Consider the following 16,653-nt stretch of genomic DNA (forward strand, 5'->3'; position numbering starts at 1 on the left):
AGTGTGATCATGGAACTCCTGCAGTACTCTGATAACAAACACCACTTTAGTGGAGCCAAAACAGACACTGGCTGTGAGCAATATTAAAATAGCTCTTTTAGAAAGTGGCGTTGTGCACTCTGTAGGACAGACCAGTGCTATGTGGGTTTCTGATCATAAATACACTATCATGTGTATTTACATTTCCTATTAATGGATTTCATCCGTCACTGGAGATTGAACTAAAATACTGACTGGACCCAGTTACTCCTGTTACTTTGGTCTGTCATGAAGGAGAACATGACTGTAACCAATCAATTTTCAGATTCAGATTCACACTCAGAATTTATTTGATGAACTGGTTTTCTGAAATGGAATCTCATCTATCAATACTGAGAATTTTGATGCTTTAAAATAATCCAAGGACCCCAATATTTGTGTACTTTGGATGTAATTGTGTGAGTTCAGCTATTGAGAGGAAAATGCTCAATAATCTGGATGTTAGTGGAGGAAGATGGTCTATAATCTGATATTACAGGAGGAATATGCTCTATAACCTGATATTAGAGGAGGAATATGCTCTATAATCTGATGTTAGTGGAGGAAGATGCTCTATAACCTGATATTAGAGGAGGAATATGCTCAATAATCTGGATGCTAGTGGAGGAAGATGGTCTATAATCTGATATTACAGGAGGAAGATGCTCTATAACCTGATATTAGTGGAGGAAGATGGTCTATAATCTGATATTAGAGGAGGAAGATGCTCTATAACCTGATATTAGAGGAGGAATATGCTCTATAATCTGATGTTAGTGGAGGAAGATGCTCTATAATCTGATGTTAGTGGAGGAAGATGCTCTATAACCTGATATTAGAGGAGGAATATGCTCTATAATCTGATGTTAGAGGAGGAAGATGCTCTATAATCTGATGTTAGAGGAGGAATATGCTCTATAATCTGATGTTAGAAGAGGAAGATATTCTGTAACATGATGTTAGTGGAGGAAGATGCTCTATAATCTGATGTTAGAGGAGGAGGAATATGCTCTATAATCTGATGTTAGAGGAGGAAGATGCTCTATAATCTGATGTTAGAGGAGGAAGATGCTCTATAACCTGATATTAGTGGAGGAAGATGGTCTATAATCTGATATTAGAGGAGGAAGATGCTCTATAACCTGATGTTAGAGGAGGAATATGCTCTATAATCTGATGTTAGTGGAGGAAGATGCTCTATAACCTGATATTAGAGGAGGAATATGCTCTATAATCTGATGTTAGTGGAGGAAGATGCTCTATAACCTGATATTAGAGGAGGAATATGCTCTATAATCTGATGTTAGAGGAGGAAGATGCTCTATAACCTGATGTTAGAGGAGGAATATGCTCTATAATCTGATGTTAGAGGAGGAAGATGCTCTATAGCCTGATATTAGAGGAGGAAGATGCTCTATAATCTGATGTTAGAGGAGGAAGATATTCTGTAACATGATGTTAGTGGAGGAAGATGCTCTATAATCTGATGTTAGAGGAGGAATATGCTCTATAATCTGATGTTAGAGGAGGAAGATGCTCTATAACCTGATGTTAGAGGAGGAATATGCTCTATAATCTGATGTTAGAGGAGGAAGATGCTCTATAGCCTGATATTAGAGGAGGGAGATGCTCTATAATCTGATGTTAGAGGAGGAAGATATTCTGTAACATGATGTTAGTGGAGGAAGATGCTCTATAACCTGATATTAGAGGAGGAAGATGCTCTATAATCTGATGTTAGAGGAGGAAGATGCTCTATAACCTGATGTTAGAGGAGGAATATGCTCTATAATCTGATGTTAGAGGAGGAAGATGCTATATAGCCTGATATTAGAGGAGGAAGATGCTCTATAATCTGATGTTAGAGGTGGAAGATATTCTGTAACATGATGTTAGTGGAGGAAGATGCTCTATAATCTGATGTTAGAGGAGGAGGAATAAGCTCTATCATATGGATGTTAGAGGAGGAAGATGCTCTGTAATCTGATGTTAGAGGAGGAAGATGCTCTATAATCTGATGTTATAGGAATAGGAAGTTGCTCTATAATCTGGATGTTAGAGGGGGAGATGATCTATAATCTGATGTTAGTGGAGGAAGATGCTCTATATTCTGATATTAGAGGCGGAAAATGCTCTATAATCTAATGTTAGAGGAGGAGGAAGATGCTCTATAATCTGGATGTTAGAGGGGGAGATGATCTATAATCTGATGTTAGTGGAGGAAGATGCTCTATAATCTGATGTTAGTGGAGGAAGATGCTCTATAATCTGATGTTAGAGGAGGAAGATGCTCTATAATCTGATGTTAGAGGAAGCAGATGATCTATAATCTGATGTTAGTGGAGGAAGATGATCTATAACCTGATGTTAGTGGAGGAAGATGATCTATAATCTGATATTAGTGGAGGAAGATGGTCTATCGTCTGGATGTTGGAGGAGGAAGATATTCTGCAACATGATGTTAGTGGAGGAAGATGGTCTATAATCTGATATTACAGGAGGAAGATGCTCTATAACCTGATATTAGTGGAGGAAGATGGTCTATAATCTGATATTAGAGGAGGAAGATGCTCTATAATCTAATGTGAGTGGAGGAAATTGCACTATAATCTGATGTGAGTGGAGGAAGATCCTCTATAATCTGGTGTTAGTCTCGGAAGATGCTCTATTAAAGGGGAAGCCAACCCCGCTGGCATGCAGTTCTTTGATTCATAAACTGAAATCATGGGAGTCGTCTCTTAGTATTAATTGTTTTTGTATGAAATTCAGAGTTCAGATTTTCTTAAGTGGTACCTAAATGCACCACTCAGGCCCAGCATTAGTGGTGTGCGATACTCTAAAGCCCCGTTTCCACCGCACAAAAAGTGCGGGGATAGACCGGTATAGTCCGTTCCGGTTCACGTTTCCACCGCAGGAATGTGGAAACAACCGCTCCAACCCGCTCCAAAGGCGGTCCCTTTTCCGCTACCCTTAAGTTGGGGTACCCGGGACCATGGAACGGGTCTGAGTTTGAGGAGCTGTCTGCTGATTGGTCAGTGATTTACTACACGGCCTCAATATTTTAATATGTGGCCTGGATGAATCCTCTGCTGTCAGCGCGGTCAGCTTTGCACTAGTTGTGGGTTTTTTTTTCCCCCTTTTCTTTTCTTTTCTTTTCTGCTCAACCTTAGTGTTGGTCGTGGGGCTTGGGACTTTGTGTCGCGTTGGAGCTTTCTGTTTGCAGCATAGCATCAGCCGTGGGTGACATCCGCGGTCCGTCCCCGCGATGCAGCGGCACTGACCACGGTTGAACAGAAACCCCAGACCCACGGCGCGCGGCGCACCCACCCACGGCGCGCGGCGCACCCACCCACGGCGCACCCACCCACGGTGCGCGTCTATGGTTTCTGTTCAAATGTGAGGCAGAGGCGGTCAACCACGATGCAGCGGCACTGACCGCGGATGCGATGCAGAGAAGCTCGGAGCTCGGAATATACTGGTATCGTTCTATCTCGATACCAACGTGGGCATCGATATGATCAATATTTGCTTTGATCCGCCCACCATTTCCCAGCATCATGGACTCAGTCCCTCTCCTCACTTCACAGCCATTGCTCTGCTCCACCTGGGGGGGTGGGGGGGGGGGGGGGGGGGGGGGCTAGTTGGAGCGCCAGTAAAAGTAAGACAAATAGCTGAAAAGTACCTGATAACATGACTGGTATTCACTGTGTCACCAGAATCACTGCAGCTTCACTTCATTACACTACAACTCTTGGTTTGGAAGTGATGCATGCTTTGTATTAGTGCTACTCAATAAATGTAAATTTAATGGTAATTAGGATATTTGCTCCAGACGATCTCAGAATTCCTCTTCAGGAGGAAAAGGGATGATGTTGTCGAGCTGATGAATGGGAGTCGGTGGCGGCGTGTTCAGCAAGGAACTCCAAACTTTATTCTCCGTTAATCCACACTTGTCAGTAACTCTTTTCTCTCTCTCTCTCCAGCATGAGCACGCAGCGCCACACGCTGTTACACCAAAATACACCCCCACCACCCCCCAGTAACTAGGTGAATTATGACCTTGTCTGATCACCACAGTGGGGAACTTTATTTTGTAGAGAGAAAGTAGTTTTGTTGTTCCACCCTGTGCGTGCCCCGTTGGAGAGATGAGAGGAAAAAAAGAGAGAAAAGAAATGCATTTGTGAAAAGTGAGTTGGAATGGAGAATAAAGTTTGGAGTTCCTTGCTGAAAACGTCGCCTCCGACTGCTGCTCATCGGCTCGACACCTCCAACATTTCATTGTGGAACAATTTATCAAAGTATTTATGTTGAACTGTATCTATTTCTTATTGTTTTTTATATATTTATTGTTTTCAAAAGATTGAGTGTAGTACAACAGTTTATTTTTACTACCACATTACAAGATATTGTTATATATTTAACAGGAAAGTGTTTTTTAAACATGTTCAATAAATGCTGTTCCAAATTCAAAGACATAATCATGTAAACAATCATGATTTCAATACTGCCCAAAATAATCCTGATTATGGTTTTTTCCATAATAGAGCAGCCCTAATAACAATTATTTGAATCTGAATCAACACCTAAACTTAATGGATTCTTCTTTTCATCAACAGTTAACAGACAGACAGATGAATAAATACTGGGTATTTTTATAACCCCCTTAGCGGCGGAAATAATAGCTAATAACCAGGAAATTGTTTTGGGAAATCATTTCACTTGTAATAAAGGCAAATATTAACAGTAATGTTGATTTAATTGAGGATTATCCAATGAGTATGGCCTCATGATGAAACGCTAGTCAGCCATTAGCTTCCACAAGTTGCCAAACTGTTTCTGTTATATGAATGAATCAGGAAGTGTAGAGCTATTAACCAATTTAAGAAGAACATGTATTTCCATTTTTGGGGTGGTTTTGTGGAATGGTCTTGATGACGAGATTAAAGTATGACTGTAACGCAATTTAAAAAAATGTACAAAAGATATATCTTTGATAAATATAGAAATGAGGAAGGAGAATATAAATCTGGCTGACGTTAATGATGCTTGTTCATTTTGTTCTTTTGGGGTCTTTTTAATTTATTCTGTTTTCACAAATAGCTCAATTGTTTTGTTTTTTAGTTTGTTTTTTACTGCCTGTTTAGTTATTTTATTGCATTGTGATGTGTCAATGGTGGAGAATGGGAGTAGGACTTAACAAGCCAAGTCTTCCTATCCCTTTTCCAACAGGTTAAATGTGTATTATATTGAAATTAGATTCTTATTTATTTTAATTGTTCCTACATTAATAGATTTTATTTGATGGATCTTTGCTCCACTTTTACTCCTCGTTACTTAAACAACTGGCTGTTCTTGATGCTGCTGAAGTGTTCAGCTTGACGGCTCGAGAAAGTTCAACTCTCTGTGTGTCCAGATTGAGTCTAACATTGGCGAGAGATAAGATAAACTCTTGATGCATGATCTTTTAGCTGCCTTATAATGTGTGATCTACCGGAGGAAGGTGTGGAAACAGATCTTTGTTTGGGACACTTCAGCCAGAATCACATCACTCACTTCCATTCTGTTTATTCTCTCTAACATTTACTGAATCAATCTAGCAACTCACATAAACGGTGCGGCGCCGGCTGGCTGGCGCTTCACCTGGAAGACGCTTCGCCTGGCCGACGCCCTGCGTGACCGACGCTTCGCCTGGCCGACGCCCTGCGTGACCGACGCCCCACCTGGCCGACGCCCTGCGTGACCGACGCCCCACCTGGCCGACGCTTCACCTGGAAGACGCTTCGCCTGGCCGACGCCCTGCGTGACCGACACCCCACCTGGCCGACGCCCTGCGTGACCGACACCCCACCTGGCCGACGCCCTGCGTGACCGACACCCCACCTGGCCGACGCCCTGCGTGACCGACGCCCCACCTGGCCGACGCCCTGCGTGACCGACACCCCACCTGGCCGACGCCCTGCGTGACCGACACCCCACCTGGCCGACGCCCTGCGTGACCGACACCCCACCTGGCCGACGCCCTGCGTGACCGACACCCCACCTGGCCGACGCCCTGCGTGACCGACACCCCACCTGGCCGACGCCCTGCGTACCGACGCCCCACCTGGCCGACGCTTCACCTGGAAGACGCTTCGCCTGGCCGACGCCCTGCGTGACCGACACCCCACCTGGCCGACGCCCTGCGTGACCGACACCCCACCTGGCCGACGCCCTGCGTGACCGACACCCCACCTGGCCGACGCCCTGCGTGACCGACGCCCCACCTGGCCGACGCTTCACCTGGAAGACGCTTCGCCTGGCCGACGCCCTGCGTGACCGACACCCCACCTGGCCGACGCCCTGCGTGACCGACGCCCCACCTGGCCGACGCTTCACCTGGAAGACGCTTCGCCTGGCCGACGCCCTGCGTGATCGACGCCCCACCTGGCCGACACTTCGCCTGGAATGCGCTTTGCAGAGAACAGTGTTTTTCAACCACTGCTCCGCGGCACACTGGTGTTCCGCGAGATCTAGTCAGGTGTGCCGTGGGAAAGTATCCAATTTCACATTTTTTTCTAAAAATCATTTGCTCTCACAGCCGCTGTCAGCTGTGAGAGCAGGGTGTTGAAGAGTAATCATGTATAAATACTCTTCACCACTAGAGGGCAGCACAGAACTTTGCCGGTGAAATGTAAAGTGACAGACGTCAGTGTGGTTCATCTCCACCTCCTGCTACCATCTTGTATCAAAGTACTGTGTCAGTGACAGTGATGGAGAAGTTTTTGAAAACCAGGATCTCAGCTCTTCATCCATCAGATCCAGGTTTCACACTGAGGGAGTACAAATTTTAAAAAAGAAATTTGGAAATACTTTTTTTCAGTATTTATTTGATTCCTGTTGATAAAACTTTGATGAGAATGACTTTATATTGTTAATAGAGGCTACAGAGTTTCACATTTTAACATTTTTGGGTGGTGGTGTGACTCCAGGTTTTTCCAAACAAAAAAGTGTGCCTTGGCTCAAAAAGGTTGAAAAACACTGGCCTAGAAGACATTTTATCTGGCCAACGCCCCGCCTGCAAGACACTTCACCTGCAAGACACTTCGCCGAGAAGATGCTTCGCCTGGCCGACGCCTTGCCTGGCCGACGCCACGCCTGGCCGATGCTTCGCTTCTGCAGCTGAAACATGTCCTACAATGGACACTTGAGGCTCGGTCCTGCTGTCCCACTGTGGACAAGTCCCACAGAGAGCCGATCCTGTACAGTCTGCTCCATTCAACATGTCTGCACGCTCCATCACCTCCACCACCTCCACCATCTCCACCATCTCCAGCTTGATGTATTATTATTAAATGAAACAATAATGACTCTGAACTGATCTAACTAGATGAGCATTAATGTTTAGGAGGTGCAGAAAATCACTGAACTGCTGATGACAGTAATTAGTCCTGGTAGTAATTATTAGTAATTAGTCCTTTAGTCATTTGTAATTATTAGTAATTAGTCCTGTTTGTAGTTACTGATTAATAGTAAATAGCCCTGTTAGTAATTAGTAGTAATTAGTCATGTTGGTAATTATTAGTAAATAGCCGTGTTAGGGTCAGGAAGTCAACACCTATTTGCCATGACGACACTGGCCAGCAGCATTGACCGTGCAGTCGAGAGTTTATATATGTCTCTGAGCCAACTGCTAATAGCTATCTCCAAACAGCTAACTCCTAACAGCTAACTCCTAACAGCTAACTCCTAGCAGCTAACTCCTAACAGCTAACTCCTAACAGCTAACTCCTAGCAGCTAACTCCTAACAGCTAACTCCTAACTGCTAACTCCTAACTGCTAACAGCTAACTTCTAGCTGCTAACAGTAAATTGCAATTGCTAGCCAGGTGCCAAAATCTGCTTTCACTATTATATGGTGTTGTTTCTTATTGGCTTAGTTTTTCTAATTGAATTGCTCATTTTAGATTAATTAACCGACCAGTTCCTTTTATTCAACATACGTGTCTGGAATATTAGACATCACATTACTGCAGCCACAATATATTTTCACTTGACAAACTGTGAGCTCGCATCAGGGGTTTTTGGGAGATTCCTGCTAAAAGTTCAACAGTCACAAGTTTATCAACATGTGTTGTTCCGGATAAATTCCCTGTTTTATCATGTGTATAGCTTAGCACATTGCTAGCTATAGCGTATTAATGGTAGGTCAAGGGTTCTGCTGTTTTACTTTGAAAATAATCAAAAATTCAAACATTCCCTGTCGGTGCAACCCAATTTAAAAATTCTCATTGTTGGTCATTTTAATGGGATCTGCTGCTCTGGAACCACATGGCACTAAAAAACCAGGGCAGATTGACGTTCTGGTCGATTGTTTGCAATTAAAACCTCGAACAGTTCAAAATCGATTAACAAACAATTAAAAGAGCGAAATGGAACTCAAAAAAATGAAAGGGTTAAAATAGCTAATAATTCCACAACAGTGAAAATGATTGATGATAATAATAGAATTACATAAGACATTAATTACATAAGACAACTAAAGTAGCAGAAATTGATAAAAGTGGGTTAAAAAAACATGGGCTGAAAATGACTAAAACAGAAAAACTGCATCTACTGTTCTAAACAAAAGCCAGTCTAATTGAAAAACAATAAACATGATAAATGTTGCAGATTGTTAATCAATAATCAATAAAAGTGCAGTAACAGTTCACCATGAGCCGGACCGGTGTGTAAAAAGCAAAATGACCTGAAAATATGTTTTACTGTTAGACTGTTTCTGTTAAGCGAGACGCAAAGCAGCTCATCCACAGGTTCACAGTATTTTATTTTAACCAAGTAAGGCTGGGAATAGCTCACATCCTGAAAAGGACATGTGGGACAAACACACTGCGAACTTGGCTCTGTGGCGGCCGGCTGTCACCCCCAGAGGGAAGAAGTGACTCACACAACCTCCAAACCAGACCAGACCAGACCAGACCAGACCAGACCAGACCAGACCAGACCAGAGGAAATGTGATCCCAACGACACACACACACACGCTAGCTCGTCCCTGTCCAAATACACACACACGCCAGGAAATCAGTTGATTTCATAACATGATTCGGTTTCAAGAGCGATGGAGAGCACATGGCCTTTGCTTACATGTTCTCATTATAAAGTAATAACTTCCCAGCGAGAAGGAGCAACAGTACGATCATTCAAAGTCTCTCCCTGACTGGCCGACAGGTTTTCCTCCAATCAGGAGGCAGAAACTAGCAACAACAGTCTGACACAAACCTCTCCTCAGCACCAGGGGGCAGCATCGCAGCCCGAAACAGCAATGTAGCCTTTAAAATCGTCTGACACAGTAGCGCGTGTTAAATGGGAGTTATAACTACATTTTACAATTCTACAATCTGATAGACAGAAGGTTCATCACTACATTCACACTACACTACACGACATACATAATGACATAATTCTATATTTTTTATAGCAATATAACAAAACTGGACTAAAACAATGGTGGTGGTGACTTAAATGTTAAAAACTGTAATAATTTAGCTGATTGTGTTTTATGTTGATGAAATATTGATGAAGGTTTTGAATCGATGTCAATGAGGCAGAAACAGTCTGATTTATTTCACTTGACATTGTGAGGATTTCATGTTTTTTCTGTAACTTGTAGAAGAACTAGAAAAACAATTTGAATTTAAAAGCCCAGAACCACGAACCCAGCATCTGGTCAACAGGCCTTCCAGCAGCACATCCTCCAAATGCTCAGCCTGTTCTTCTAAACCCACATGCCACATTACATTTCTTTTTATTTCTACTCATTATAAGAGCGAGGAGTTTATCTCTGAATCCAGCTTCCATCACCAGAGAGAGTTTGGGTACAATTTTTTGTAGATTAAAACACTGAACCCTCTGAACAGTTCCTCCTTCAGCGCAGCAACAGCTTTTAATAAACCCAGAAAACGTTCCACCAAGCAGTCAGTTTCCAGCAGCACCTCTCTGGCTCACACTGCAGGCTGGGAGCAGTGTTGCCAGATCAGATTGACAGTTTCCAGCCCAATCAAATCTTAGAACCCACCCATTCTAATAAAAACCAGCCCAAACCACCAATTTGCCAGACACCCATGCAAACCCATAAAATCATAACACATACAAAAGAAAACACACCCAGAACTTCATATCTACATCAAATAACCACATACAAATGATAGATAAATAGGTTTTTGCAAATTGCAACCAACAGGAGGGGAGTTAAATCAACCGGACAAAATACAAAATGAGCCTCTGGCATCCTTGCGCCAGGCCCTGATTAGTAATAATGACAACTGCACATGAAAAGGTGCACTTTTAAGCCATGTAGGCCTCATACATGTCGTTATATACATCCCAAATGACCTGTATGATGACTACATACAAAACTATTTAAAACTAAACTAGATTACACACATACAGAGCATGTCTCTCTCCCTCTCTCCCTCCCTCTCTCCCTCCCTCCATCTCTTTTCTTTCTCCTCACCGCTTTCCACACCTGTGGCGCTGAAAGACACAACAACCCGGCCATACAGCAGCTGAGTTTTTAATTCAACCAGCAAATAGAATAATTGGGCTGAAGTTGCCAAAAGTAGTCCCAGTGCAAATAAACTAATGTGACATAAACATTGTGGCGTCACGGAGCTGGTCGAGGTTATTGTAGGTTAGATTAAGTTTGCAGTGTGTGTTGTGTTTTTGTTCCTTAGTAAATGTAGTTAATTAGTTCATCGAGTTTAGTTTGGTTCATTAGTTATGGGTGGGCACTGGGAAACCAGGAGTGAAGAAGGAGTGTGTCCTCCTGTCTTGAAGCTCCTGTTGGGTGTGTGAGTTTGTCAAAATAAGAGCCTCTTTCGAGGACAATTATTTACAGTGACTGGAAGTCAGGTCTGCTGGTTAATACATCAAACCTCCCCAACAACTGTCATGGAGGTCTGAAAGTCTAAAAGGTCTGAAAGTGGCGGAGGAATGTGAAGAAAAGCAGCCCAATGTATCTTCCTGCCGGATGTAAACACAAATAGACCAATTTGAAAGAAAATCCTCTGATCTGGCAAAACAGACTGGGAGCTGGAGCACCCGTCCATCACTTCACCCGTCCATCACTTCACCCGTCCATCACTTCACCCGTCCATCACTTCACCTATCCATCACTTCACCCGTCCATCACTTTACCTGTCCATCACTTTACCCGTCCATGACTTCACCTATCCATCACTTCACCTGTCCATCACTTCACCTATCCATCACTTCACCCGTCCATCACTTTACCTGTCCATCACTTTACCTGTCCATGACTTCACCTATCCATCACTTCACCTGTCCATCACTTCACCTATCCATCACTTCACCCGTCCATCACTTTACCTGTCCATCACTTTACCCGTCCATGACTTCACCTATCCATCACTTCACCTGTCCATCACTTCACCTATCCATCACTTCACCTGTCCATCACTTCACCTATCCATCACTTCACCCGTCCATCACTTTACCTGTCCATCACTTTACCTGTCCATGACTTCACCTATCCATCACTTCACCTGTCCATCACTTCACCTATCCATCACTTCACCCGTCCATCACTTTACCTGTCCATCACTTTACCCGTCCATGACTTCACCTATCCATCACTTCACCTGTCCATCACTTCACCTATCCATCACTTCACCTGTCCATCACTTCACCTATCCCTCACTTCACCCGTCCATCACTTTACCTGTCCATCACTTTATCTGTCCATCGCTCTGGCTGGATGAACAGCTGGGGTGTGGAGTGGCCAGAGCAAAGCAGCAGAACCAGGACACACAGAACCCAGGCCTTATATAGTCAGAGGACTTAGGGTTATATAGGGTTATCAGGGTTCAGGATTCTCAGGGTTCAGGGTTCTCAGATTTCAGGATTCTCAGGGTTCAGGGTTCTCAGGGTTTGGGGTTCAGGGTTCTCAGGGTTCAGGGTTCTCATGGTTTGGGGTTCAGGGTTCGGGGTTCTCAGAGCTCAGGGTTCAAGGTTCTCAGGGTTCAGGGTTATCAGGGCTCAGAGTTCTCAGAGTTATCAGAGTTCTCAGGGTTCAGGGTTCTCAGGGTCCAGGGTTCTCAGGGTCCAGGGTTAAACCTCTGAAGCTGTGCTCAGAACCAGCCAGCGGACTCAGAGGAAGGAGAGAATGTGAGGAATCCAGACTCTCGGGGGAGACAGCAGGGTGAGGAACCCTCATGTTTACATGAGCTGAGCTGCTCCAGAGGTTCAGATCTTGGGAAAGCAAAAGACGAGAGGACAGAGAAGAGAGAAAGAAAAACTAACCAGCCTGCCAGCCAGAGTCCCCTCTTCCCTCCGAGCAGATCAACCAATCACAGCAGTCCAGCGAAGACACCAGGTCATAGGTGAGGATTTCCTGGCTTCGGCTTCTCAAACGTGGCTCAGATTCAACCCACTGGTCCCACGACCCAGCCGGGACGGCGCTGCAGCAGGACTGTGGGATCGGCTCGCACCGCCTCCATTTCTCCGTCAGTGTTTGTTTACGTGAGCAAGACGCTGGTCCTGAGAGGAGGCCCTGTCAGAGCAACACGCTCTGCCACACCACACTCTGCCACGCCACGCTCTGCCACGCCACGCTCTGCCACACCACACTCTGCCACACCACGCTCTACCACACCACGCTCTGCCACGCCACGCTCTGCCACGCCACGCTCTGCCACGCCACGCTCTGCCACGCCACCCTCTGCCACGCCACGCTCTGCCACGCCACGCTCTGCCACGCCACGCTCTGCCACGCCACGCTCTGCCACGCCACCCTCTGCCACGCCACGCTCTGCCACGCCACGCTCTGCCACGCCACGCTCTGCCACGCCACCCTCTGCCACGCCACCCTCTGCCACGCCACGCTCTGCCACGCCACGCTCTGCCACGCCACGCTCTGCCACGCCACCCTCTGCCACGCCACGCTCTGCCACGCCACCCTCTGCCACGCCACGCTCTGCCACGCCACGCTCTGCCACGCCACGCTCTGCCACGCCACCCTCTGCCACGCCACCCTCTGCCACGCCACGCTCTGCCACGCCACGCTCTGCCACGCCACCCTCTGCCACGCCACCCTCTGCCACGCCACCCTCTGCCACACCACGCTCTGCCACGCCACGCTCTGCCACGCCACGCTCTGCCACGCCACGCTCTGCCACGCCACGCTCTGCCACGCCACGCTCTGCCACGCCACGCTCTGCCACGCCACGCTCTGCCACGCCACGCTCTGCCACGCCACACTCTGCCACGCCACACTCTGCCACGCCACCCTCTGCCACACCACGCTCTGCCACGCCACGCTCTGCCACGCCACACTCTGCCACACCACGCTCTGCCACACCACACTCTGCCACGCCACCCTCTGCCACACCACGCTCTGCCACACCACGCTCTGCCACACCACGCTCTGCCACACCACACTCCAGACTACTCCAGTCTTCATTCTCCCTCAGTCACAGCGAGCCCCAACAGCCCCACTCCCCCCATGGCGGTGCCCCGGAAGCCCCACTCCCCCCATGGCGGTGCCCCAACAGCCCCACTCCCCCCATGGCGGTGCCCCGGAAGCCCCACTCCCCCCATGGCGGTGCCCTGGAAGCCCCACTCCCCCCATGGCGGTGCCCCAACAGCCCCACTCCCCCCATGGCGGTGCCCCGGAAGCCCCACTCACCCCATGGCGGCGGCCAGACACCCCCCGTCAGGCTGCACTCCAGCGCTGGAGGGGTAAAAGGTGGACGGGTGTGTTGGAAGCACTCGTTCTTCTGCGCTGCTGCAGCTGCTCCTTTTATGGAAGAGATGAATGAGGCGACGATTCAGGATGGAACCACACGAGGAACCTCAGCAGCCCCCCCCCCCCCCCCCCCCCCACCACCCGCCCCCAGCAGCATGTGAGGCTGAACAGTGTTGTTACTGCAGAGAGCAGATCAGTTGAGGTGCAGCAGGTGGAAAACACAGTGGGAATATTTTACCTGGATCACATCACTGCTCACGAACTACCAGAGTATCACTACAGTAATTATGAAAGTATTTTCCTGACTCCTCCTCCTGGTTTCCTCATGGACTCATTGTACTTTCTCTGCCCTGCAAGCAGGACCACCACTGATAGTACTGTCAGGAGAAAGAAACTACTACTATGACCAGTACTACTATTACTACTATGACTACTACTACTACTACTACTACCAGTACTACTACTACCAGTACTATTACTATTACTACTACTACTACTATTACTACTACTACTATTACGATGACTACTACTACTACTACTACTACTACTACTACTACAACCACTACTACCAATACTACTACTATTACTACTTCCAGTACTATTACTACTACCAGTACTATTACTTCTACTACCAGTAATACAACCAGTACTATTACTACTACCAGTACTACTACTACCACTACTACTACTACCAGTACTACAATCAGTACTACTATTACTTCTACTACCAGTACTATTACTACCACTACTATGATCAGTACTACTACTATTACACCAACCAGTGTTACTACTACTATTACCAGTACTACTACTACTACTACTACCAGTCCTACTACCACTACTACCAGTAATATTACTACTACTACTACTATTACTACTAATACTACCACTACTATGACAACTACTACTACCAGTACTACGATTACTACTATGACTACTGCGACCAGTAATATTACCACTACTAATACTACTAGTACTATTACAACTACTACTACCAGTACTACTATTACTATTATGGCTGCTACTACTACTACAAGGTAATACTACCACTACTACCAGTACTATTACTACTACTACTACTACTACTACTACTACCACCAACAGTATTACTACCACTAATACTACCACCACTACTACTACCAGTAATACAACCACTACCACTACAACCAGTACCACTACTACTACTATTACTACTACTACCAGTAATACAACCACTACCACTACAACCAGTACCACTACTACTACTATTACTACTACTACCAGTAATACTACCACTACTAACTACTACTACTACTACCACAAGTACTACTATTACTACTACTACTACTACTTCTACTACCAGTACTATTACTACTACTACTATCAGTAATACTACCACTACTACCAGTACTACTACTACTACTACTATTACCAGTACTACTATTACTACTGCTACTACTACTAGGACTACTACAGGTACTACTACTACCACTACTATTACTACCAGTACTACAATCAATACTACTATTACTTCTACTACCAGTACTATTATTACTACTACTACTATTACTACCACCACCAGGACTACTACCAGTATTACTACCACTACTACTACCAGTAATACTACCAGTACCACTACTACTACTATTACTACTACTACTACCAGTAATACTACCACTACTAACTACTACTACTACTACCACAAGTACTACTATGACTACTACTACTACTACTACTGCTACCAGTACTATTGCTACTACTACTACCAGCACTACTACTACTACTACTACTACTACTGCTACTACTACTACTACCAGTCCAACTACCACTACTTCTACTACTACTATTATTATTACTACTAATACTACCAGTACTATTACAACTACTACAACCAGTACTACTATTACTACTATGACTACTATGACTACTACGACCAGTAATATTACAACTACTAATACTACTAGTACTATTACAACTACTACTACCAGTACTACTACTGCTACTACTACTAGGACTACTACAGGTACTATTACTACCACAACTATTACTATCAGTACTACAATCAGTACTACTATTACTTCTACTACCAGTACTATTACTACCGCTACTACCAGTCCTACTCCCACTACTACCAGTAATATTACTACTACTACTACTATTACTACCATCACCAGGACTACTACCAGTATTACTACCACTACTACTACCAGTAATACTACCACTACCACTACTACCAGTACCACTACTACTACTATTACTACAACTACCAGTAATACTACCACTACTAACTACTACTACTACTGCTACTACCACAAGTACTACTATGACTACTACTACTGCTACCAGTACTATTGCTACTACTACTACCACTACTACTACTACTACTACTACTACTACTACTACTACCACTACTACTACCACTACTACTACTACTTCTACTACCAGTACTATTACTACTACTACTACCAGTACTACTACTACTACTTCTACTACTTCTACTTCCAGTACTATTACTAGTACTACTACTAGGATTTCTGTAGCCACAATGAAGATGACTAGCTGCTGCATCAGCTTGAATGAGGGTTTGAAGAAAATGTAAGTTCTTGAGTCATTTCTTCAGTACTTGTTTTTCATCCTTCATCTGTTTGGTTGATGCAGATGGGACCCCTCCCCCACCAACCGGGCCTCTCATCCCTCTTAACTCAAACATCTGCTTGTTAGATAATATCTCTTCGTCATCTGTGGTTCTCAGTTGAAATGATATTTTATCCAGGATGGTTTTCATCCTGGTACTTTTCCGTCACTCATCTGGTTCCAGGTTCGAGGAGACGGTATATCGGCTGGGATCAAGGATTCATTTGAATGGAAATGTACCTGTGTGTGTGTGTGTGTGTGTGCGTGTGTGTGTGTGTGT

General features: G+C 45.1%; 1 protein-coding gene across 2 annotated transcripts in view; it reads right to left on the reverse strand.

Annotated features, from left to right (window-relative positions):
- pde5ab (phosphodiesterase 5A, cGMP-specific, b) overlaps window positions 1–13,803 on the reverse strand; it is a 174,559-nt gene extending 160,756 nt beyond the window's left edge. Inside the window, exon 1 of one of the 2 annotated variants that reach the window (XM_080519101.1) lies at window positions 13,701–13,803. In XM_080519101.1, the coding sequence (XP_080375227.1) occupies window positions 13,701–13,705 (5 nt within the window). In that variant the 5' untranslated portion in view covers window positions 13,706–13,803. Of the gene's footprint in view, window positions 1–12,316; window positions 12,606–13,700 lie in introns of those variants that run through there. The other variant, XM_080519102.1, reaches the window with a different exon arrangement.
- Window positions 13,804–16,653: the final 2,850 nt, after the last annotated feature.

This window comes from Blennius ocellaris (genome assembly GCF_963422515.1).
Source record: "Blennius ocellaris genome assembly, chromosome: 23".
Taxonomy (NCBI): Eukaryota; Metazoa; Chordata; class Actinopteri; order Blenniiformes; family Blenniidae; genus Blennius; species Blennius ocellaris.